Source organism: Lepidochelys kempii, chromosome 4 (genome assembly GCF_965140265.1).
Source record: "Lepidochelys kempii isolate rLepKem1 chromosome 4, rLepKem1.hap2, whole genome shotgun sequence".
In the NCBI taxonomy this organism is placed as follows: Eukaryota; Metazoa; Chordata; order Testudines; family Cheloniidae; genus Lepidochelys; species Lepidochelys kempii.
In genome coordinates this window covers 44,101,998-44,124,388 of record NC_133259.1, presented here as the reverse complement: position 1 = coordinate 44,124,388, position 22,391 = coordinate 44,101,998, and the positions used below count along the sequence as shown (strand labels likewise).

The window sequence follows — 22,391 nt, the reverse complement described above, 5'->3', positions numbered from 1 at the left end:
ATTCTACATGGTGGAATTTTTTTTTCTTTTTTAATTTTTTAATTTTTATTTAAAAGATTCCTCGGAAGCTCCATTTAAAATTAATATTAAAGTTGAAAAAGAAACCAATGCCAAAGTTAAGGAAATGCCAAAGTTAAGATTCCTCAAGCAACATTAACTCTACTCTCTTTTTGTGTGTGTGTGTACTTTGCACCCCTAACCTGATCTTGGTGACCTTTGTTTAGAAATTTGGCATTATTATCCATATGTGAAGAGAATGCCTAGATGCTTAAGAAACACTATTATGCAAGTAGGAGAACATAAAATGTATTGCTGATAAAATAGGCTTTGCAATATGCTTGAAGCCTAGTGGTGGGCGGTTATGGATTAGTTTATAAATGATATGTTAAGGGTGTATTTTCGACTAATGTATAATCTAACTGCCAAATGCAAGTAGAAAATACTAAAGATTAAGTATACTAGGCATTCTGTAGGTAGAAAGGTTAAGAATTAGAATGAGACCTAGCTGAGGCCCTGTTTTTAGAATAGGTTAGCCTATGTACTTGCTCTAAGGTTATAAAATTTAGCAATATCTGCTTGGCACAAATAAGTAAACCACAAAAGAATGAGTACATTGCCAGCTGCACAAATAGGTTTAAAACAGTGGATTTTTAGGTACTTTCTGCAGTAAGGTAAACATGGAGCTAACCACACTGATATTTCAAAACTATTAAGAAATTAATTGAAGCAAATGGAATACTAACTGTCAGAAATTAAATCATGGTTCGCTGGAATTCTATGTCTGTTAATCAGAATACCACACATGGGCAAGGGCAGAAACATTGTCAATTTATAATCTAAGATCTGTGTGGGAAGAATGGGAAAAGGTATACAAGAGATGTGTATATCCAACCTGTTGTTGGGCACATCAGGTTCCACAAAATGGTGTAAACTGCATTGTGATGAGGTACTCCCCTGGCTGTATTCTTCTATCTTTGTTTTTCACTATTCTTAGGAATTTGTGAGTATAATAATACTAAGAATTGTTCTCTTATTTCTGTAAATTTTTGTAGTATTCTTTGATATGTATATTTATTTGGCTTTTAAGTTTTTATGTATCTACTAGTGTGTGGCCAGTCCCCTTCTTAAATAATAATATTTGCATAGCCACCAGGATAAAGAACTTGTATTAGTGACATGGGAAATTTTGCATCCCATCTCAGTACCAGGTTACTGTACATATATGTACTACTGTAATCTTTAGTGATATGATTACATACTATTTTTCCTAAGTATCTCTCCATGCCTCATTCAGGACAGAGATTAGATGGTACTCAGTAAATTAGCAGGAATAAATAAGGAATGAAGTGACTCTTGAGGATCTGTACTTTTTGGGAGGGCTGGGGAACAAATTCTGTTTGCACTTATCAGGATGTTAGTACAAAGTAAATGAGATTTTGTACCAGTGTAACTGAGAGAAGATTTGCATAGGATGGATGTTGTACAGTGAACATTAATAAAGGAGGAATTTGTAAAGAACGAGGTAGGAGACCAGAGGAGTGTGGATGGTGTGCAGTGAATTAGGTAAGCATTCACTCATTGACTAATGAGGATTTAAAAAAGTACCACATACTTTCACTGCCCCTTATCTAACCTATACACTGAATGAGACGGTGGCTCTGCAGGGAAAAAAAGGATGCACTTAGAGTACGTCATAATGCACATGCAAAAATAAAGTGAACTAAGTTTGCATGAGCAACCTTTTAGCTTCAGTATTTCCTGACTTTGGAGTGTTTCCTTTTGCAGCCTTAACTTTCATTTAACACATGTTTTTGTTGTTCTTTTGGTTTGATGTATTTAATTCCCTTAGAAAATGGTTTGACTTCTTATAGGAGTGTGGAGACAAGCAAAGTCAAATTGAACGGGCCATTAGAGAGAAGCGAGCAGTGGAAGAAGAACTTGAGAAAGTAAGAATGCAGATATTCAGTTTTACACTTTAACTTTTCTTTATTGTATAATATTGTCTTAAGTTTCTATTTCACTATTTTCTCTAATATCATTGAGTTAAATGGGGTGAAAGAATAGACCATATGCTTAGTTTTGTATTTGCTTGTTTTTTGTTTAATTGTAAATCCAGTGATGGAAATTGAAAAATACATTTTATATTTCTAATAAATTTTAGAGTTATAGTAGGTGGACTGCAAAAGATGGCTCTTGGAGAATGTTTCTAAATTCCTAACTCGTTATTCAGTATATATTCAGCATAGTCGTATTATCTATGTTCAGGATATGTGTCTAACTGTGTTTATAAAAGCCTTACAACTGTTTTAAAGGTATAAAAACCAAATAGGAGTAAGAAGTGTTTAAAATGGTTCAAAGGGTGTAAATAGATGCAATAATGAAAATTTAAGCAAAAGAAGATTTAGGCTGAGTATCAGAAAAATTAACTAACTGCAAAATCTATAAGACTGTTATCCCAGTAGTAGCAATGGAAGTCCCATTCCTTCAGTTACTGAAAACTGTGATGGAAAATGGAATGGATAACTTAATGTAGGCAGCAATACTACACTGACAGCCATCTGTGTGATAAAATGAAATTTACATGTAAGCCTATCCTTCAGATTTACCGTGAAGGCAGAGGAAGTGAATGTGATTACAGAAAACTGGAGGAACTACACCAAAGATGTCTGATAGCAGAACGTACAAAAGATGACCTTCAGCTGTGTCTACAGGCGGCACAAAACAAAATTAAACAACTGGAAATGAAGTAAGTACAGGAACTCCTCACTTAAAGTTGTCCTGGTTAACGTTGTTTCATTGTTAGGTTGCTGATCAATTAGGGAACATGATCATTTAAAGTTGTGCATGCTCCCTTTTAATGTCGTTTGGCAGCCGCCTGCTTTGTCCACTGCTTGCAGTAAGAGCAGCCTGTTGCAGCTAACTGGTGAGTGGTTGAAACCATGATGGAACGGCAGCCCCCTATCAGCTCCCCGCTCCCTTAAATTTCCTGTGCAGCAGGTGCTCAGCAGGCTATCAATTGCCTGCTGTTCAGCTGTCCCTCCTGCCACTGCAGTGTGCTGCTCCTGCCCTCTGCCTTGGAGCTGCTCACCAAAACTCCTGCTTGTTGCGGGGGAGAAGAAGAGGACTAATGTCAGGGTGTCCCCCTCCCCCTTGCTCCTGCACCCCGCTTACCCCATCTTCCATAGAACAGGGCGGGACACACGGACAGAGGGAGCTGCTGCCTGGTCCCAACTTGCTGGTCTAATTAACAAGGCAGTGTACTTCTGACCCCACTCTTCATACTTAAAGGGGAAATATGCATATCTGTCTCTCAAACACACACTGGGTATGTGTCTGTCTCTGTCTGCCCTCCCTCCTTTCCTGCTGCCTTGTAGAGTGTGAGACTTAACCCTTGAGGGCTCAGCCAATTGCTAGTTCATCATTTAGCAGTAAGGCATTCCCTGGGAAATATCCCACCCTCTGACTCCTCCATCTCAACCAAGCTTCACAATCATCATCACTGTGTACCGGCATTAAATTGTTTGTTTAAAACTTATATATAGGTGAAAAAAATTTCCCTGGAACCTAACCCCCTCATTTACCTTAAGTCTTATGGGGAAATTGGATTCGCTTAACATCATTTTGCTTAAAGTCGCATTTTTCAGGAACATAACTACAACGTTAAGTGAGGAGTTCCTGTAACCAGTATGTCCTACTAATCAGTATTTAATTCAATATTTCCATCTGATCGAAGTAGTCTTGTGTCAAGTGTTTGTATTTTGTCGTAAGTTCTTATTCAGAAATATGAATAGTAGGTTGTCATAATCATTCTTTTTTTAAAATATGCAGCATTGGATGATATTATAAGTGAGGACGACATATTTTAGAACTAAACAGATTTTCTTGACCAGATCAGAGCTGAAAGCAGTTCTCTTACAAAGGAAAAAATAGAAACCATTTTTCTGGCTAATAATCCTATTTTAATTGTTAATGTTATCTGCTTGGAAAACCATTTTTTGCAAAATATTCAGAAGAATTCCTATTTTTTAGAGTCAGCATACACTAGGGTTCTAATTGGTCTATATAATACCGTCTGTGGTTTTGTCCTCCCCAAACCACTGCACAGGACGCCCATACTATTACTGTGGTAGCATCCAAAATGTGCTAGGTACTGGACAAATGTAAGTCTCCACAATCCTTCCCCTAAAAAGTTTATAATCTAAACAGATAGAGTTTGAAGGGTGGAGGAAAGGAATACAATATATCTTGCTTTGCTTTGCTTTGCTTGCTTGTGTGTGTTGTGGAAGGTGGGAGTATCTGAAGTTGAAGAAGAGTCAATGAATGGTGGAAAGGGATTCTGGGAGTTAGAGGAGAGTGGGGAAAAGGAACAGGAAGCTGATGGGGAGGAAGGTAGAAATAGGGAAGAGAGGAGAGTGAGGAGCAAGTAGATAGCAGGCAAAATGTGTGAGAATAATGAGATTGGTGCAGTTAGAGGTATGAGGTGGGGGCAAGATGTAGGTGGGACTAACAGAAATAGAGTAAATGAGAGGAAATTATCCAGAGTAGAGCCTTGTGAATAGTCACTTTTTCAGTTTGCTGGCCGAATTAGGGGTGGGTGGAGTTTTGGATGGACCCAAAACAAAAAACCAAGGGGGAAAATTTGTTTTTTTTTTATTTCAAGTATTTTTTTTTTTTGCAAAGATAAGTTGGAAATACCATTCACAAAACCCCGGGAGGTCACAATACAGCCCTTCCCCTTATAGTAAGGGTTGGCAAAACTTGATTTTGATTTTTATTTATAACATTGACTGATATTGATGTTTACTGTTAAGCATTTTTTCTAATTTGTATCAATTTACATTTGCACAAAATCATATATTTTAAGCATTTTTTATTTTTATTTAATATTTGACAGTTATGGGAAGTTAGAAGGGGTCAGACAATTATTTAATGACAGTAGACATTGAGATTCATAAAGTAAAGCTTTGTAACTATTAAAACACAAATGGTCGACATCACATGTCAAAATACACAAAGTAAATATCCTCAAATCAAACTCTAATTTCTCAAGCAACATTTTTCTCACTTTGCCTCTCTATAAAGTTTTATTTTTTTTTTTAGTTGGTTTGTGTATGTACAGTGAAATGGATGTTTACTAATTAAAATCTCACCCTTCCAAGTCTACTTATAACCTGTTGTCCCATGGTTAGAGCACTCACCTGGAATGTGGGAAACCCAGGTTCAATTTCCTGCTGTACCTGCTAGGGAGCAGGGATTTGAACTTGCGACTCCCATTTTGTAGGTCAGTGCCCTAACGACTAGGCTAGAGGGAATTCTGGGTTGATCTCTCTCTGTCTCTCCTGTTGAAGCTGTTCTGCTTTCAATAAATAATATTAATTGAGCCAGAGGGAGACTGTATATCCAAGTGATTAAGGCACTCGTCTTGGATGTGGGAGGCCCAAGTTTAAATCCTTGTTCCAAATCAGGCAGAGTGGGGACTTGAAGCCCACCTGCTCTCCCATATCCCAGGTAAGTGCTGCCCCCACAACAGTATAGAGTATAAGGGAGCACCACTGAAGTCAAGTGGCATCTAAGTCCCCTTGAAACTATTCAACAATTTCATGTCAAATCAACAATCGGTTTTGGTCGAGCTGAAGATAAATTTTTCAGCAAATGAACTATTCAGCCAAAAACATTTGCCCTACGATAATCCAGAGTCCAAATTTGAGTTCAATTAATTATTTACTTATGTATTAGTAATTTTTTGTATTCTCATAGTGGCTAGAAACTTATGCTTGGTGCAGTACAAACATAACAGAAGACAGTCCCCTTCTCCAAGGGCTTAATGCAGGTTTCCTGAACTTTGGCCTCAACTCTGGCTATCCTGTTCCCTTGTGAAGTCCAACCTCCTATATCTCAAACGCAACCATCCTTTTTAATTAATGTAGTTAATTTATCATATGAAGATTTTGTATAGTTAATTTTCCATGGTCATTCAATGCTTGGCCTCTCTGAGGCTGACAAAAAGGAAATTTTAAAATTGAATTAAATATTTTTGTGAATTTTTTTGTGGCTGTTTGTTCCTCTTAGACATAGACATCACACACCCAGTGGAATAAAAATTAATTTCAAAAATATTTGTACTTTTAAATATGAAGCATTAAAAAGAATTCACATGTTCACCCATCCACAAATACATTGATGTTGACAAGCATTATGAATTTTAAAAATAAGTATTTGGCCTTCAAAATACAAAATATAATTAAAGATTCTAATTAAAATGCACACACAAATGATAGGGAAACTTAGAAAAGCGTAGACTGAACTTGACTTAACTCCTGAGTTGATAGTCTAGTGAGATTTGTTTTCCCTTTTCAGCTCCGAGGAAGAGATATCTCGTTGCCAGGAAATGGTTTGCAAGCTGCAAAGCATTCTGGATTCTGAAAGAGAAAACTCTGGCTCTATTAGTGAACAAAGACTAAAACTTCATCAAGAAAATGAACAGCTGCGTAAAGAAGGAGAGGACTTGAGGAAACTGGTCATGGAGGCACAACAAAAAGCTAAATTAAAGGTACTAGCAAAACAGACTAAATAATAAAACATTTCTGGTTATCTAACTTTAACTGGAGCCAAACTCACTACTGATGGCAAACTGGGCTCCAGTGGAGTTATATCTGCTTGTAGCAGTGATTTGATCCCAGATCTCCGAAACAGCAAGATTAACATTAACCACTGTGTTTTCCAGTGTGCTCTGAGGCATCTTCACATGCCAGTTTCTTCCTTTTCCCCTTCTCATGTTAGTTATAAGGACTGCAACATGGTTGGAACAAGCTTGGAGAGTTGGGAGATTTGCAGGTGAAAATGTTTCAGAGAACACAGCTACCAGTTCTTATCTTCAGCCTTCCCTCGTGAACCTTCTGTGGTTCCCCACTGAAGTATCCCAGTCTGACATGACCTGAGGAATTCTGTCAAACTGGGACTTGACTCTGCGGTCTTAACAACTGAAGATGGGAGGTATAGGTCTATGGGGAAGCGGGGATGAATAAGATGGATATGGCTAGAGGCAAAAATATAAAATTCAATGTTTGTGAATATAAAGACAAGAGGAAAAACTTGTCTGTTTGCAATGGACATTTGGGAATTAGGGAGTTGGCATATGGAGAGCCCATAGAGCTAGTATTGTAGTGAAGACTACTTTATTTTTAACAGCTATGATAATGAAGTCACTTATAGTCCAAAAGTCACCATCTTCAGAGCACTGTCCTTGATATTCAACAAGAGATCCAGGAAAAAGTATTTAACCTTGGAGAATTTAAAACATTTAAGAGAGAGGTCAATTTGCTGGCAATAAAAAATAAAATTATTGTACACTCTATTTACAAAATTCACCAAATAGTATTACATGGCTGGCTAATTGGATGGAAATCAGAGGAAAACTGCTCAACTTGACTTACGTTTTTTCCTTTGTTTCCTTGGCAATTGATATGTGATCAGCATAACATACTCAGGTATGTATCATTACATTTTTCAAGAACAAGTGGCTGAGTCTAATTTTCCACATAATATGGAGAACTTTAAAATTTTGTGTTACATGGTAAATTAAGAAAGCATTCCAGGAGAGCTGGCTGTATTTCAAGGAATCCCTGTTGAGGTTACAGGGACAAACCATCCCGATGAGTCGAAAGAATAGTAAATATGGCAGGCGACCAACTTGGCTTAATGGTGAAATCCTAGCGGATCTTAAACATAAAAAAGAAGCTTACAAGAAGTGGAAGGTTGGACATATGACCAGGGAAGAGTATAAAAATATTGCTCGGGCATGTAGGAATGTTATCAGGAGGGCCAAATCGCACCTGGAGCTGCAGCTAGCCAGAGATGTCAAGAGTAACAAGAAGGGTTTCTTCAGGTATGTTGGCAACAAGAAGAAAGCCAAGGAATGTGTGGGCCCCTTACTGAATGAGGGAGGCAACCTAGTGACAGAGGATGTGGAAAAAGCTAATGTACTCAATGCTTTTTTTGCCTCTGTTTTCACTAACAAGGTCAGCTCCCAGACTGCTGCGCTGGGCATCACAAAATGCGGAAGAGATGGCCAGCCCTCTGTGGAGATAGAGGCAGTTAGGGACTATTTAGAAAAGCTGGACGTGCACAAGTCCATGGGGCCGGACGAGTTGCATCCGAGAGTGCTGAAGGAATTGGCGGCTGTGATTGCAGAGCCACTGGCCATTATCTTTGAAAACTCGTGGCGAACCGGGGAAGTCCCGGATGACTGGAAAAAGGCTAATGTAGTGCCAGTCTTTAAAAAAGGGAAGAAGGAAGATCCTGGGAACTACAGGCCAGTCAGCCTCACCTCAGTCCCTGGAAAAATCATGGAGCAGGTCCTCAAAGAATCAATCCTGAAGCACTTGCATGAGAGGAAAGTGATCAGGAACAGCCAGCATGGATTCACCAAGGGAAGGTCATGCCTGACTAATCTAATCGCCTTTTATGATGAGATTACTGGTTCTGTGGATGAAGGGAAAGCAATGGATGTATTGTTTCTTGACTTTAGCAAAGCTTTTGACACGGTCTCCCATAGTATTCTTGTCAGCAAGTTAAGGAAGTACGGGCTGGATGAATGCACCATAAGGTGGGTAGAAAGCTGGCTAAATTGTCGGGCTCAACGGGTAGTGATCAATGGCTCCATGTCTAGTTGGCAGCCGGTATCAAGTGGAGTGCCCCAGGGGTCGGTCCTGGGGCCGGTTTTATTCAATATCTTCATAAATGATCTGGAGGATGGTGTGGATTGCACTCTCAGCAAATTTGCAGATGATACTAAACTGGGAGGAGTGGTAGATACGCTGGAGGGGAGGGATAGGATACAGAAGGACCTAGACCAATTGGAAGATTGGGCCAAAAGGAATCTGATGAGGTTCAATAAGGATAAGTGCAGGGTCCTGCACTTAGGACGGAAGAACTCAATGCACAGCTACAGACTAGGGACCGAATGGCTAGGCAGCAGTTCTGCAGAAAAGGACCTAGGGGTGACAGTGGACGAGAAGCTGGATATGAGTCAGCAGTGTGCCCTTGTTGCCAAGAAGGCCAATGGCATTTTGGGATGTATAAGTAGGGGCATAGCGAGCAGATCGAGGGACGTGATCGTTCCCCTCTATTCGACATTGGTGAGGCCTCATCTGGAGTACTGTGTCCAGTTTTGGGCCCCACACTTCAAGAAGGATGTGGATAAATTGGAGAGAGTCCAGCGAAGGGCAACAAAAATGATTAGGGGACTGGAACACATGAGTTATGAGGAGAGGCTGAGGGAGCTGGGATTGTTTAGCCTGCAGAAGAGAAGAATGAGGGGGGATTTGATAGCTGCTTTCAACTACCTGAAAGGGGGTTCCAAAGAGGATGGCTCTAGACTGTTCTCAATGGTAGCAGATGACAGAACGAGGAGTAATGGTCTCAAGTTGCAGTGGGGGAGGTTTAGATTGGATATTAGGAAAAACTTTTTCACTAAGAGGGTGGTGAAACACTGGAATGCGTTACCTAGGGAGGTGGTAGAATCTCCTTCCTTAGAGGTTTTTAAGGTCAGGCTTGACAAAGCCCTGGCTGGGATGATTTAACTGGGAATTGGTCCTGCTTTGAGCAGGGGGTTGGACTAGATGACCTTCTGGGGTCCCTTCCAACCCTGATATTCTATGATTCTATGTTCATTGGTGCATTTAAAGCTCCTTGTCATAAACTGAGTGGTTAAAGGTATATTGATTGACCAGAGGTAAAATCTCAATCATATGGTTACAATAAACCAAATGAACCTGCCTTGTATATACTTCACTTGTGTGTTTGCTGAAAGGGGAAGAGGATTTATGCACACTTTTCATTACTTTACATTTTAAAAATATAAATCTTGAGTTTGCAGGATGGAAATATTTTACTGACTTAACTAAATCTTATCATTTCTTTGTGTTAGGGGGTTGTTTTATTTATGTGAATAAATGGTGCTAAGATACCACAGTGCTTAATTTTTTAGAATGTACAGACAAATGTTACCAGGTTTTTGGTTTTTTTGAGACTTACAATGTTGCATCAACACACTTAGAGAAAAGAAACTGATTTAAAAAACTTTTAATGGAATACATAAACTTTAAAGGTATACCATCAAATCAAAATAGTTTAACAACAAAAGTTAAAAGCAGTTTCATGTACTTTATCAGCCTTATGCCAATTTTCATGGTTTCATAATCATATTTTCTAGGTTTTAAAAAATATTTCTATCCTTTGTTTCTGTGTGAAAGACGGTGTGGGGTGTAGGCGGACGACTATTTACTCATAAAGTAACAAAACTCAAGAAGTTTTCCCCCTTAATCTTTATTTTATGATAAGTTTCAATGTTACTTCTAACTACAGAAAAGAAAAAAAATCAATAGTCACTACTGGAATAGAAAAGATTCTCTTTAATGTCACATATAACTTACACCTATAAAAAATGAATGAACGTTACATTACAGTTTTAGAATTCATGTGCCAGTGGATTTGTTTGGGGGCACAAATGGAAGTGAGTTTTGTTTTTTTAAATAACTCAAAGCCTGAGCTTGTTTTTGTTACAATTTATTTTAATAGTATGAAACTAAGGTTTTTCTATTATCTGTAAGAATTCTAGAATTATAAAATGCCAAAGTAGATGAGGTGCTCCTTTATATTCGTGCAATAAGCAAAATAAATGAGTTTACATTGCTTTTTCAGGTAATATATTCCTATTTATATCTTGTGTATTCAAATAGGATAGTTATGGGGGGGAATGAATCTTCAAAATCTAATGTTGCAATAATAACTTTGAAAATTTGATCTATTTAGGCCATGCCATTCTTACGAAAGAAATGTGATGTAATGATTTAGAATTCTTATTTAATGTTGTATGTAAATTTAAATACAAATATTTATAGGCAATTCTGCAGAAATGAGACACGTCATCCCATTGACCCATTATTTATTTTTATATATAAAAATACTCATTTGGAGTTTTTTGATATAGGTAAATTTAGAAAAAATTGTTTCTAAAGCTGTCAATTTGTAGGATTGCACGTGTACATCCTCTACAAAGGAAAAAGGACTGTAAGCAGTCTAAAATCCTACCTGCCACATGGGTACCCCTAACTCACAGTGGTACCCCTAACTCACCCAGCAATATCATCAATCTATCCAGCTACACACTCAGCCCGGCAGAAGAGTCTGTCCTATCTCAGAGACTCTCCTTCTGCCCCGCCACCCCCACAAACATGATACAGTTGTGCGGTGATCTGGAAGCCTACTTTCACCGTCTCCGACTCAAAGAATACTTTCAAGATAACACTGAACAGCACACTGATACACAGATACCCTCCCACCAACAACACAAGAAGAAGAACTTGACATGGACTCCTCTTGAGGGTCGAAATGACAGTCTGGACCTATACGTAGGATGCTTCCGCCGACATGCACAGGCAGAAATTGTGGAAAAACAACATCGCTTGCCTCATAACCTAAGTCGTTCAGAATGCAATGCCATCCACAGCCTCAGAAACAACGCTGACATGATCAAAGAGGCTGATAAAAGGGGTGCTGTTGTCATCATGAAGATCTGACTACCGAAAGGAGGCTGCCAGACAGCTCTCCAATACCAAATTCCACAGGCCACTTTCCTCAGATCCCATTGAGGAATACACTAAGAAACTGCACCATCTACTCTGGACACTCCCTACACTAACACAGGAACAAATCAACATACCCTTAGAGCCCCGACCGGGGATGACATCTTCATCATCTGGACCCATAGGAAGGAAACCCTGGAAGAATTCCACCACGATTTCAATAGCTTCCACCCGACGATCAACCTCAGCCTCGACCAATCTAAACGGGAGGTCCACTTCCTTGACACCACGGTGCACGTAAGTGATGGTCACGTTAACACCACCGTATACCGAAAACCCACTGACTGCTATTCCTACCTTCATGTCTCCAGCTTCCATCCCGGACACACCACACGAGCCATTGTCTACAGCCAAGTGCTGAGGTACAACCGCATTTGCTCCAACTCCTCAGACAGAGGCCAACACTACAAGATCTTCACCAAGCATTCTCAAACCTACAGTACCCACACAAGAAAATAAAGAAATGGATCAACAGAGCCAGACATGTACCTAGAAGCCACCTGCTGCAAGACAAGCCCAAGAAAGAAACCAGAACTCCACTGGCCATCACATACAGTCCTCTGCTAAAACCTCTCCAGCGTATCATCAGTGATCTACAACCCATCCTGGACAACGATCCCTCAATTTCACTGGCCTTGGAAGGCAGGCCAGTCCTCGCCCACAGACAACCTTCCAACCTGAAGCATAATCTCACTAACAACTACACACCGCACCATAGTAACTCTAACTCAGGAACCAATCCATGCAACAAACCTTGATGCCAACTCTGCCCACATATCTACACCAGTGACTCCATCCCAGGACCTAACCAGATCAGCCACACCATCACCAGTTCATTCACCTGCACATCCATCAATGTAATATACGCCATCATGTGCCAGCAATGCCCCTCTGCTATGTGCATCGGCCAAACTGGACAGTCCCTACGTAAAAGGATAAATGGACACAAATCCGATATTAGGAATGGCAATATACAGAAACCTGTAGGAGAACACTTCAACCTCTCTAGACACACAATAGCAGATTTAAGGGTAGCCATCCTGCAGCAAAACAACTTCAGGACCAGACTTTAAAGAGAAACTGCTGAGCTTCAGTTCATTTGCAAATTTGACACCATCAGCTCAGGATTAAACAAAGACTGTGAATGGCTAGCCACATACAAAAGCAGTTTCTCCTCCCTTGGTATTCACACCTCAACTGCTAGAAGAGGGCCTCATCCTTCCTGATTGAACTAACCTTGTTATTCCTAGGCTGATTCTTGCTTGCATATTTATACCTGCCTCTGGAAATTTCCACTACATGCATCTGACGAAGTGGGTATTCACCCACGAAAGCTTATGCTCCAATACGTCTGTTAGTCTATAAGGTGCCAGAGGAGACTCTGCCGCATTTTCAACAAGTGTCATTTAAGATCAAAGATACTAACAGAAACAACTGAAAAACATGAGTTGGGGAAGGATGTGTGGAGAGAGTGATTGTTTACACACTAACCCGTCAAATTAAAACTTTGAGTTAACCAATACTTATGTCCACCAGGCTTTTCAAAGTCAGTTTACAGGATTTTCACTATACTCCAGGTTGTACATTCAGACTATGGACTCCTCAAAGCCAGCAAGATGGCTTTCTTGTTCATCTGAAATCCGATGTATCAATAGGCTAAATGTATATTCAACATAATTGGTTATCTAACCTTTGTTGCTGTATTTGCTTGTGTAAGGACCTGGCACTCTGTGTGTACAATTGTACACCTAAACAAGGTCTCAGTTAAGCACACAACTGAGCCTGCACAGTTACTTAGTATTTGAATTTTAGTAGTTCTTGAATTTTAGAAGTTCTCACAATGTGATAGGTGCTTTCCAAACATACAAGATGTAAGCCCTTCCCCAGAGAGCTCAACTTCTTAGAATACAAGTAGTTTACAGAATTCAGGGAAGAAGGATAAAGCATATATTCAATTTATAAAAACAATAGTAATCAGAATCTTCACTACGTTTATCGACATTTGTCCTAGATTTTAAATGGATTTTATGAGCATATTTCTGTATGCACATTTAACGTGAATGTTTTGGGGGTTTTTATTCTTGGATTAAAGTTGCAAACTTCTATTGTCTGATTGTGGCCGATTGTGGTGTTTGTTTTTTGTTTTTGTTTTTACTGTAGATAAGCACAATGGAACATGAGCATTCAGTGAAGGAGCATGGGTTTGAGGTTCGACTGAAAGAGATGGAAGTCACTAATCGAAATTCCACTGTTGAACTGAGACGTTTGTTGGTGGCTCAGCAAAAAGCAACAAACCGGTGGAAGGAAGAAACAAAGAAGCTTACAGAAACTACAGAAACCAGGATCAATAATCTGAAGTAAGTGCAATCAGTCTTTATACGTTGCCAAACAGACAATACTGTGTGTGTTTTTGACCTTTTGTAATGGCAAAAAAAGTAGTTCCAATATGTCACTTTATTTTAATACTGTTTTTTAAGTAAACTTCACTCATTTTAGAAAACTTAACTTTGGCTTATGAAAACACCTATATTTACAGTTCTTCAAGGTACCCTCTGTATATTCACAGTTGTGGGATGAATCATGGAATTTCAGGAACATTCTGAAAACATGGCCTGTTGGAGCTGCATGAGTCTCTCTTATGACACCAGATGCTCTGAGATGAGGTTATAAAAGAGCCATATGACCTTTGTCATCTCAGTTCCTTTCTTTCTTGGCTAGATTTTGTTATTAGGGACCTTGCTCCATATTTAGAGCAACTTTTATGTTAAACAGTATCCCAGTTGGTGTTGCCTAGTTTTCATTATTACACTCTTTGTTTTTCGCTGGACCAGGGTCCTGGAGTCTCTTTGGCCATAGCCAGTCTCTGGGTCCTTCTCCACCATCTTTGGCTTATGCAGGATCTTTAATACCATCACTGGAGTGTATGGTCATACCTCTAAGGTGTGTCTGTCTACACTGCAGTTAAACACCTGCAGCTGGCCCATGTAAGCTGGCTTGAGCTCACAAGGCTCAAGCTAAAGGGCTGCTTAATTGTGGGGTAGGCAAGTGGGCTTGCCTAATTAAAGGGCCTCTTAGCCTGAGCCCCAAAAGCCTGGGTCAGCCACAGGTATTTAATTGCAATGTAGACATATGCTGTGTGCACACTCTTCTGGGGAAAGCTCTGTTAGTCCAGTGCTCTTGGAATTGGGTGTCAGGGATGAGTCTCCATTTAGGCTTCATTTCCTCCAGATGTTCTTCTTTGCCTCAGCGCCACGTGAGTTGGGCTGAAAGGCTCATTGGCGCACACCTCAAAGCAAGAGTGCGTTAATGTCCCAGGGCACTCGTTCTCTTCCAGGCCCCCTTTCCTTGGCCTCCCTTTAGTCCACAGACTGCTTCTCCTTATTGGCAGGGTTCTGCTAAACCTAGCAACCAAATGTAGCATGAGAAGAAAACGACATATCTCCTGTATATAGTGGTTTTTGAAGTTGTGCAAATAGCAGCTCTGCTGTTCTATTTCTTCTCATCGGTATATATATTAAATAGTTCTTTGAGTGATGGTCCCTATGTGTATTCCAAATGCGGGCATGTGTGCGTACCATGCTCCTGAGTTCAGAGATATTTAGCAAGCAGTATCCATTGGTCTGCACATACGTAGTTGTTCTTCTTGTGCTCTGAACTGAGAGAATGACGGAAAGTGCACACTGGCACCTTTCCAGTTCCTTCTACTGCTTCATGGTCGGAGTCAGAATATTCTGTGTCCACAGCTTCTTCCTTCGACTGTTTTAGTCTGTAAATATATTGTAAATAGTTTATTTTATATTTTTACTCTTTTAGTCTTAAGTCCTGGCATAGTTCATTATTTTTCCTGGGAGGATAGGCTTATGCCTAGAGTCCTGGGATACAAGCATTGCACTTCCTGCCCCCTCTCCTTTTCAATGAATGAGAAACACCAGTGCTGCCTTTATTGTCTACCCCAGGCTCACATCTCAGCTAAGTGTAGTATTTGCCACCACTTCCTTCCAAGAACTTGAGGGTTGAGAGCTAAGACATAAAATATCTGGAGGAGGAGGCCATGAGACCCCAATCAGACCTGGGCCAGGGAGTGCCCCTCCAAGTATGAGCTCAGGAGTCAAGACTAAGACTTCCAAACCTAAGGAGATGATTTCTCATGAGAGTAAAGGGCACTCTCACAAACATAGAGACAAACCCTCTTTTTTTTCCAAAGCTGCCCCAAAGAAAAGAGATTCTCCCTGACTTCTTCAAAGTCGGAAGAATCCTTGTGCATGGATCCTAAAGATTTAAGCCCAAGTAAACCACCTCAACAGGAAAAAGTGGTACAAAGGAGCATGGATCTGTCAGCTCTGGTACCGGTTCTGACATGCAAACTGAAAGACATACATCCACTGCCACTCCCTTTGATGTAGAGATTACACTTTGGGCTAATATCGTCATGGCCGCAGACAGATCAGGCTTCCACTGTGGCTAGGGAAGCACCAGTTCCAACAGCTCTACCAATTGACCTACGCCATACCCTGGGGCAGTCTGAGAACTACATCTCCCCAGATGACATTTTTACTCTTCTCTATCCTCCTTCCCCTTCCTCTCGTCTGTCTTTATTCAAAGACATAGTTACTCTGGAGGACATGGAGTTGCTCTCGTCTCCCACCTGCAAGCCTCAGTACCCTACCGGTTCGCCAGTAGTTCGGGTTCCAGTTTTTTCATTCAGTGAGTCAGTCTCTCCAAAAGAGCTTCTACCCTCCCATAGAGAAAGAGGCCCAGACAGAAGCCCTAAGAGATCAGAGTTCCATTCTCTGACCAGATATAACTTTCCAAGAGACTGGTGATACCCTCTCAAGAGGTCCTCCTCATACAGGCAGTATTGGATCCCTTAGGATCCTTATACTAGGCACCCAGAATCAGACCATGAACCTTACTTACCATGTCCTTGCCAAGATCAGCCAGCCCCTTTGGAGTATATGGAAGATAAAGCTAAACCAGATCCAGTGGTTCTGGGAGTGATTTCATCCTCTTTCCCAAATGAGGCTGTTTCCCCATCTTTACTAGCGCAGCCTGATGGCTACAGGCAACATCAGGGTACCTACAAAGGATTGTATTTGAGTTTCAGATACAGCTTGAACTCCTAAGATCTTCACCTCACACTCGAGTGCCTACGTATGTTAATTTAAATAAAAATGACAAGTGAATTGATCAGTTCAGCAGACAAACATATCAGACTGTCTCCATTTATCCTGATCTGATTCTTCAGCTTGTGGTGTTTTCATCCCCAGGGACACGTGGCATGTTTTTTTAGATTTAAAGTCCATAGACACGTAGAGACTGTAGGTAGACAAGTAGAGACTGTTTGAATAGTGCTCTTTAGTTATTGTGTATTAGTGCATGCAGTCAATCCTAATAACACAGACATAAAACAAAATATACTAGGCAGTGTTTTCAATGTGGATAAAGTGCATTCATTTTTCACATCACAAAAAGAATTAGTTTGTATGCATGTACACTAATGTGAGAAAGTTAAAATGTCATTTTTATAGCTATATTCATTTTCCAAAATGCAAGATGTACTCAAGTATACGCACATGCTAATGTGATTCCTTATCAGGAAGATGATAAACAAATTTCAAATGTAAGTTTAAAAAAAGGAAAGATTTTTGCTCTTACAGGTATTGTGAAATGTAAAACATTTTCATTTAAGAGGTTGTTAAAAAGGAAATATTAAAAGTTCACAAGCTTGGTTTTTTAAACCTCGGATTAATCGATAGACTTGTCACATATAATTATTTTTAACAGATTACATGTCCTAAAATGAACCATAATGCTCCTGATGTTCTCTTTGTAGTAGATAACTGGTGAATTTTTTGAAGCATAACTTTTATTTGTAAATCTCATTCAACCTTTTCAGCTGTCAGAAACAGAATGCTCTTAGTCTGAGTTGGAGCTGAGCCCAGGTCTCCAACTGGAACAGGGAAAATAACCTCTGAAGTTTGTGTCCTACAATAACTGTACATTGCTGCTAACACACATACTGTTTGTTTCTCTTTCTAGAGAAGAAAGCAAACTTGTCTTGTAAATGCCATTAGTTTGTGTAAAGTACAGGAAAGCCATCTCTGACCCGCATTAACACTGACAATGTTTGGCAGCATAACTCTGTTCCAAAGCTATTTCTGTTTAACAGGAGCTAAGTTAACTTTTTCCTGCTGTACTTAGCAGGAATTGTATCTGAGATAGCAGCTGGGAATAGAGAAGGCTTTGGAGACTGGCCAATAAGCAGTCGAAGGGCGAGTGAGGATCAGAGCATGTCATGGATGAGGAAGGAAGACAGCAGAAGGGGAAGGGTTAAATGGCCAAATATTGTACATTAAGGAGGAAAAGCAATGTATCTGTGGGAGGAGAATTGTTGATAAGCGGGAGGGAGAGGATGATGGATAGAAAAAGATTTGTGCCTGGTTTTGATGAGAAGAGATATAAATAGGCTAATGAGAGGATGGAACAAGACACACTAAAAATGTACTTAATCATTAGTATTGACTGTGTTTCAGGGTTTTAGCGATGTAGTGAACGACCAATAGTATCATAGACAATAGAAACTGAAAAGATATTTAACTATATTTTAGCCCTGATTCTCCACTGTCCTGCACCTGAGTAGTTATTTACACCCTACAGAGTGGGTTAGATTTTTCTCCCTTATCTTTATTATAATAGTCTTAGTGGGTAAAATATTTTAAATAGCAGTGCGATTGTTTTTTTTTCCTCTTAGATGACATTGTCTCTTTACACATCTAGGATGTGTGTTTTGAAAATAGCTTACTGTGACTTTAAACTTTAGTGAAATTTGAATTTTTCAAAAGCATCCTGCTTAAAGGGTGGGCAAAGTTTTAATAGAACATGTTCACCACCTAACGTTAATCATTATCTTCCCTGAGTGTGGCTGATCATCTTGGGTCTTCTACTGTTTAAACCACTGTTGACTTGAATTGAAGCAAGATTGTGCCCCTTATTTAATACATATTCATGGTATGAAACATCTCCGCATAGCCAGATTTACAACACTGAATTTTAAATTTCACTTTAGATGACCAGTTACTGTGAACAGATACTTTTAGAGAGCTGCTAAAGTTTAGGAAATGAAGCAACTTCCACAATCTGTTTAGAAGACTTGCAGTGATTCCTGAGAGATTAAAATTGTTGCTGATGCTACACAACTACAAGATTTAGTGTTGCCAAAAACTTTTTTTCAGGCTGAATGCTGATCCAAATAGTTTGATTTTTAGAATAGCTATCCAGGGGAGAGCTTTATGAACTCTTTTAAAGCCACCATATACGCTATTTAGCAAAGATTTCAATTTTTTTCTTAGAGGAAGAAAATCTTGTTTCACTTCTTCAGAAAGAAGCCATCAAAACCCAGAGCTCTTATGTGAAGTGTAATGAACAATACATCTCATTTTCCAAGTTTGTATGCATTAACTTATTTGAACAGCTGACTGTGTGTAATTAGTTAACTCTTGCTGATATTTTCTATCTTTTCTAAATATTTGAGTAGTGGAGAAAACTTTTTTCATAGTGTTTTACAGAAAGATAATTTTAAACAATTGCATTTGTGTGAGTAAACAAATGTAATCTGGCGTTTGCTCTCTGTAAATGCACATTGTATTGTCTGAGGATTAGCCATTCAGTCAGCTAAAGCAACATGTGAGCTGAAAGAGACAGGAAAAAAAACATCCAAGAGCAAAGAAACTACTCAAACTGTTCTTCTCAATCCAGCATCATGGGTCATCCTGGCTGATGTTGGACTTTATTAAACACACCTTTCCGTTAAAAATAAATAAATAAAGCATTCTAGGAAGAGTGAAATCATCTGTGGAAATAGCCACTTTCCCTTTCAAAGTTATGTGTAGGACAAAAATGCTAAAACATTGCTGTAATGGGTCAGAACCTTCAGTTGTTGATTTAGCTTCATCAAACTGCTGACATGGGATATAACAACCTGTTTATCATGTCTGTTGTGGTCTTTGAACCTTCAAAATGTGACTCATATTTTTCATGAAATGTTCCTATTTATATGTGAGAAATTGTCCTCATGGTGTCATCTGTTGATGTCCTACAAAGAGTTAATGTCCTATTTACTAGTGTAATAGCTATTTCATCAGACAGTACTGCCTTAATGAGCAGAAAATAAAAAAACCTCAATTCTTTCCATATTAAAATCTATACGCAAGCCATGTGGAGTACCTCAGTCGCTGTAGCAGATATTCTGCACTAAGTCTGGCAGCAAGTGGTGTCACCTTTAGAGGTGACATCATAGTTAGTGCTTATAAATATCTATAATTTTAGCCCTCCTCAGAAAATGAAGCTAAAAGAATCAGTTTGTCCACCATGATGTAGATATGGTAAAAGTGGAAACCAATTCTTTGCCTCCCTCCCCTGCCCAAAAAATGTTTGACTTTGGTATAGTGTAATTCTTCATTAAATCTATATTCTACATGATTGATGCTCTGATACTACATTGACAAGAGCCTTAAAAATACCCATAAATAAAATAAATTGTACCTATTTTTGTATATGCTATTTTAAATATTTTAGACACTCTGCTTGCCCCCATACCAAGGCATGTAGTGTGGAATGCAATTGATATGAAAATTAGTTATACTATTTATAGACTCATAGACCCATAGACTTTAAGATCTGAAGGGACCATCAAGATCATCTAGTCTGACCTCCTGCACATGGCAGGCCACCTTGTCCTGTAATACACCATAACCTCTGGCTGAGTTTCTGAAGTCCTCAAATCATGATTTAAAGACTTCAAGTTGCAGAGAATTTGCCATTTACACTAGTTTAAACCTGGAAGTGATCTGTGCCCCACACTGCAAAGGAAGGCAAAAAAAAACCCCAGGATCTCTGCCAGTCTGACATGGGGGGAAATTCCTTCCCATCCCTAAATATGGTGATCAGTTAGACCCTGAGCATGTGGCAAAGACCCACTAGACAGACACCTGGGAAAGAATTCTCTGTAGTAACTCCGAGCCCTCCCCATCTAGTGTCCCGTAACGGGCTATTGGAGATATTTGCTGCTAGCAGTCACAGATTGGCTACATCGGGGGTTGGCAACCTTCGGCATGTGGCCCATCAAGGTAGACTGCTGGCGGGTCGCAAGACCTTTTGTTTATGTTGACCGTCCGCAAGCATGGCCCCCGCAGCTCCCAGTGACCACAGTTTGCCATTCCCGGCCAATGGGATCTGCGGGAAGCCACAGGCTGCAGGGAGGTGCTAGCTGCCATTTCCTGCAGCTCCCATTGGCCGGGAACAGCAAATCATTGCCACTGGGAGCTGTGGGGGGCTATGCCAGCATACGGTCAACATAAACAAAATGTCTTGCAGTCTGCCAGTGGATTACCCTGATGGGCTGCATGCCAAAGGTCGCCAACCCCTGGGCTACGTGCTGTTGTAGGCAGTCTCATCATTACCATCCCCTCCATAAACTTATCAAGTTCAGTCTTGAAGCCAGTTAGGATTTTTGCCCTCCACTTCTCCCCTCGGAAGGCTGCTCCAGAACTTCACCTCTCTGATGATTAGAAACCTTCATCTAATTTCAAGCCTAAACTTGTTGATGGCCAGTTTATATATATCTGTTCTTGTGTTGACATAGGTGCTTAGCTTAAATAACTCCTCTCCCTCCCTGGTATTTATCCCTCTGATGTATTTATAGAGCGCAATCATATCTCCCCGAGCCTTCTTTTGGTTAGGCTAAATAAGCCAAGTTTTTTGAGTCTTCTCTCATAAGGTAGGTTTTCTGTTCCTCTGATCGTCCTAGTAGCCCTTCTCTGCACCTGTTCCAGTTTGAAGTTACCATACACACTGTAACCAGAGTGATCAGGTAAGGTGAGCTATTACCAGTGGGGGGGGGGGACCCTTTTGTAGTGATGATCAAGGTGGGCCATTTACAGCAGTTGACAAGAACGTGTGAGGAACACTGGGAGGGGGGAGGGATGTTTATCCCCCCTCCCCTGTTCCTCACACGTTCTTGTCAACTGCTGTAAATGGCCCACCTTGATCATCACTACAAAAGATTTTCTCCCCCTCCCCCTCCGCTTTCCTGCTGGTAATAGCTCACCGTACCTGATCACTCTGGTTACAGTGTGTATGGTAACACATTGTTTCATGTTCTCTATGTATATAAATCTCACCACTGTATTTTCCAGTGCATGCGTCCGATGAAGTGAGCTGTAGCTCACAAAAGCTTATGCTCAAATCAATTTGTTAGTCTCTAAGGTGCCACAAGTACTCCTTTTTCTTTTTGCGGATACAGACTAACACAGCTACTATTATGAAAATTTACATACTGGCAATATCTCCCAACTTTGTGTCATCCGCAAATTTTATTAGCACACACTCACTTTTTGTGCCAAGCTCACTAATAAAAATGTTAAAGAAGATTGGCCCCAAGACTGATCCCTGAGGGATTCCACTGCTAGCCAGACAGTTCACCTTTCAGTATGACCCATTTTAGACTCCCCTCTAACCAATTCCTTATCCACCTTTCAGTTTTCATATTAATCCCCATGTTTTCCAATTTAACTAATTTCCCATGTGGAACTGTATCAAATGTTTTACTGAAATCCAGGTAGATTAGATCTACTGGATTTCCTTTGTATAAAAAGTCAGTTTATCTCCTCAAAGGAGGAGATCAGGATGGACTGGCACAATCTACCTTTTGTAAAACCATGTTGTATTTTATCCCAGTTATCGTTTACC

General features: G+C 39.9%; 1 protein-coding gene across 4 annotated transcripts in view; it reads left to right on the top strand.

Annotated features, from left to right (window-relative positions):
* The window catches only part of SCLT1 (sodium channel and clathrin linker 1), a 137,010-nt gene that overhangs the window by 69,370 nt on the left and 45,249 nt on the right, over positions 1 to 22,391 (top strand). For 3 of the 4 annotated variants that reach the window (XM_073341115.1, XM_073341118.1, XM_073341116.1), the window contains 4 exons: positions 1,872 to 1,946; positions 2,601 to 2,746; positions 6,358 to 6,550; positions 13,806 to 14,002. In XM_073341115.1, the coding sequence (XP_073197216.1) occupies positions 1,872 to 1,946; positions 2,601 to 2,746; positions 6,358 to 6,550; positions 13,806 to 14,002 (611 nt within the window). Of the gene's footprint in view, positions 1 to 1,871; positions 1,947 to 2,600; positions 2,747 to 6,357; positions 6,551 to 13,805; positions 14,003 to 18,994; positions 19,690 to 22,391 lie in introns of those variants that run through there. The other variant, XM_073341117.1, reaches the window with a different exon arrangement.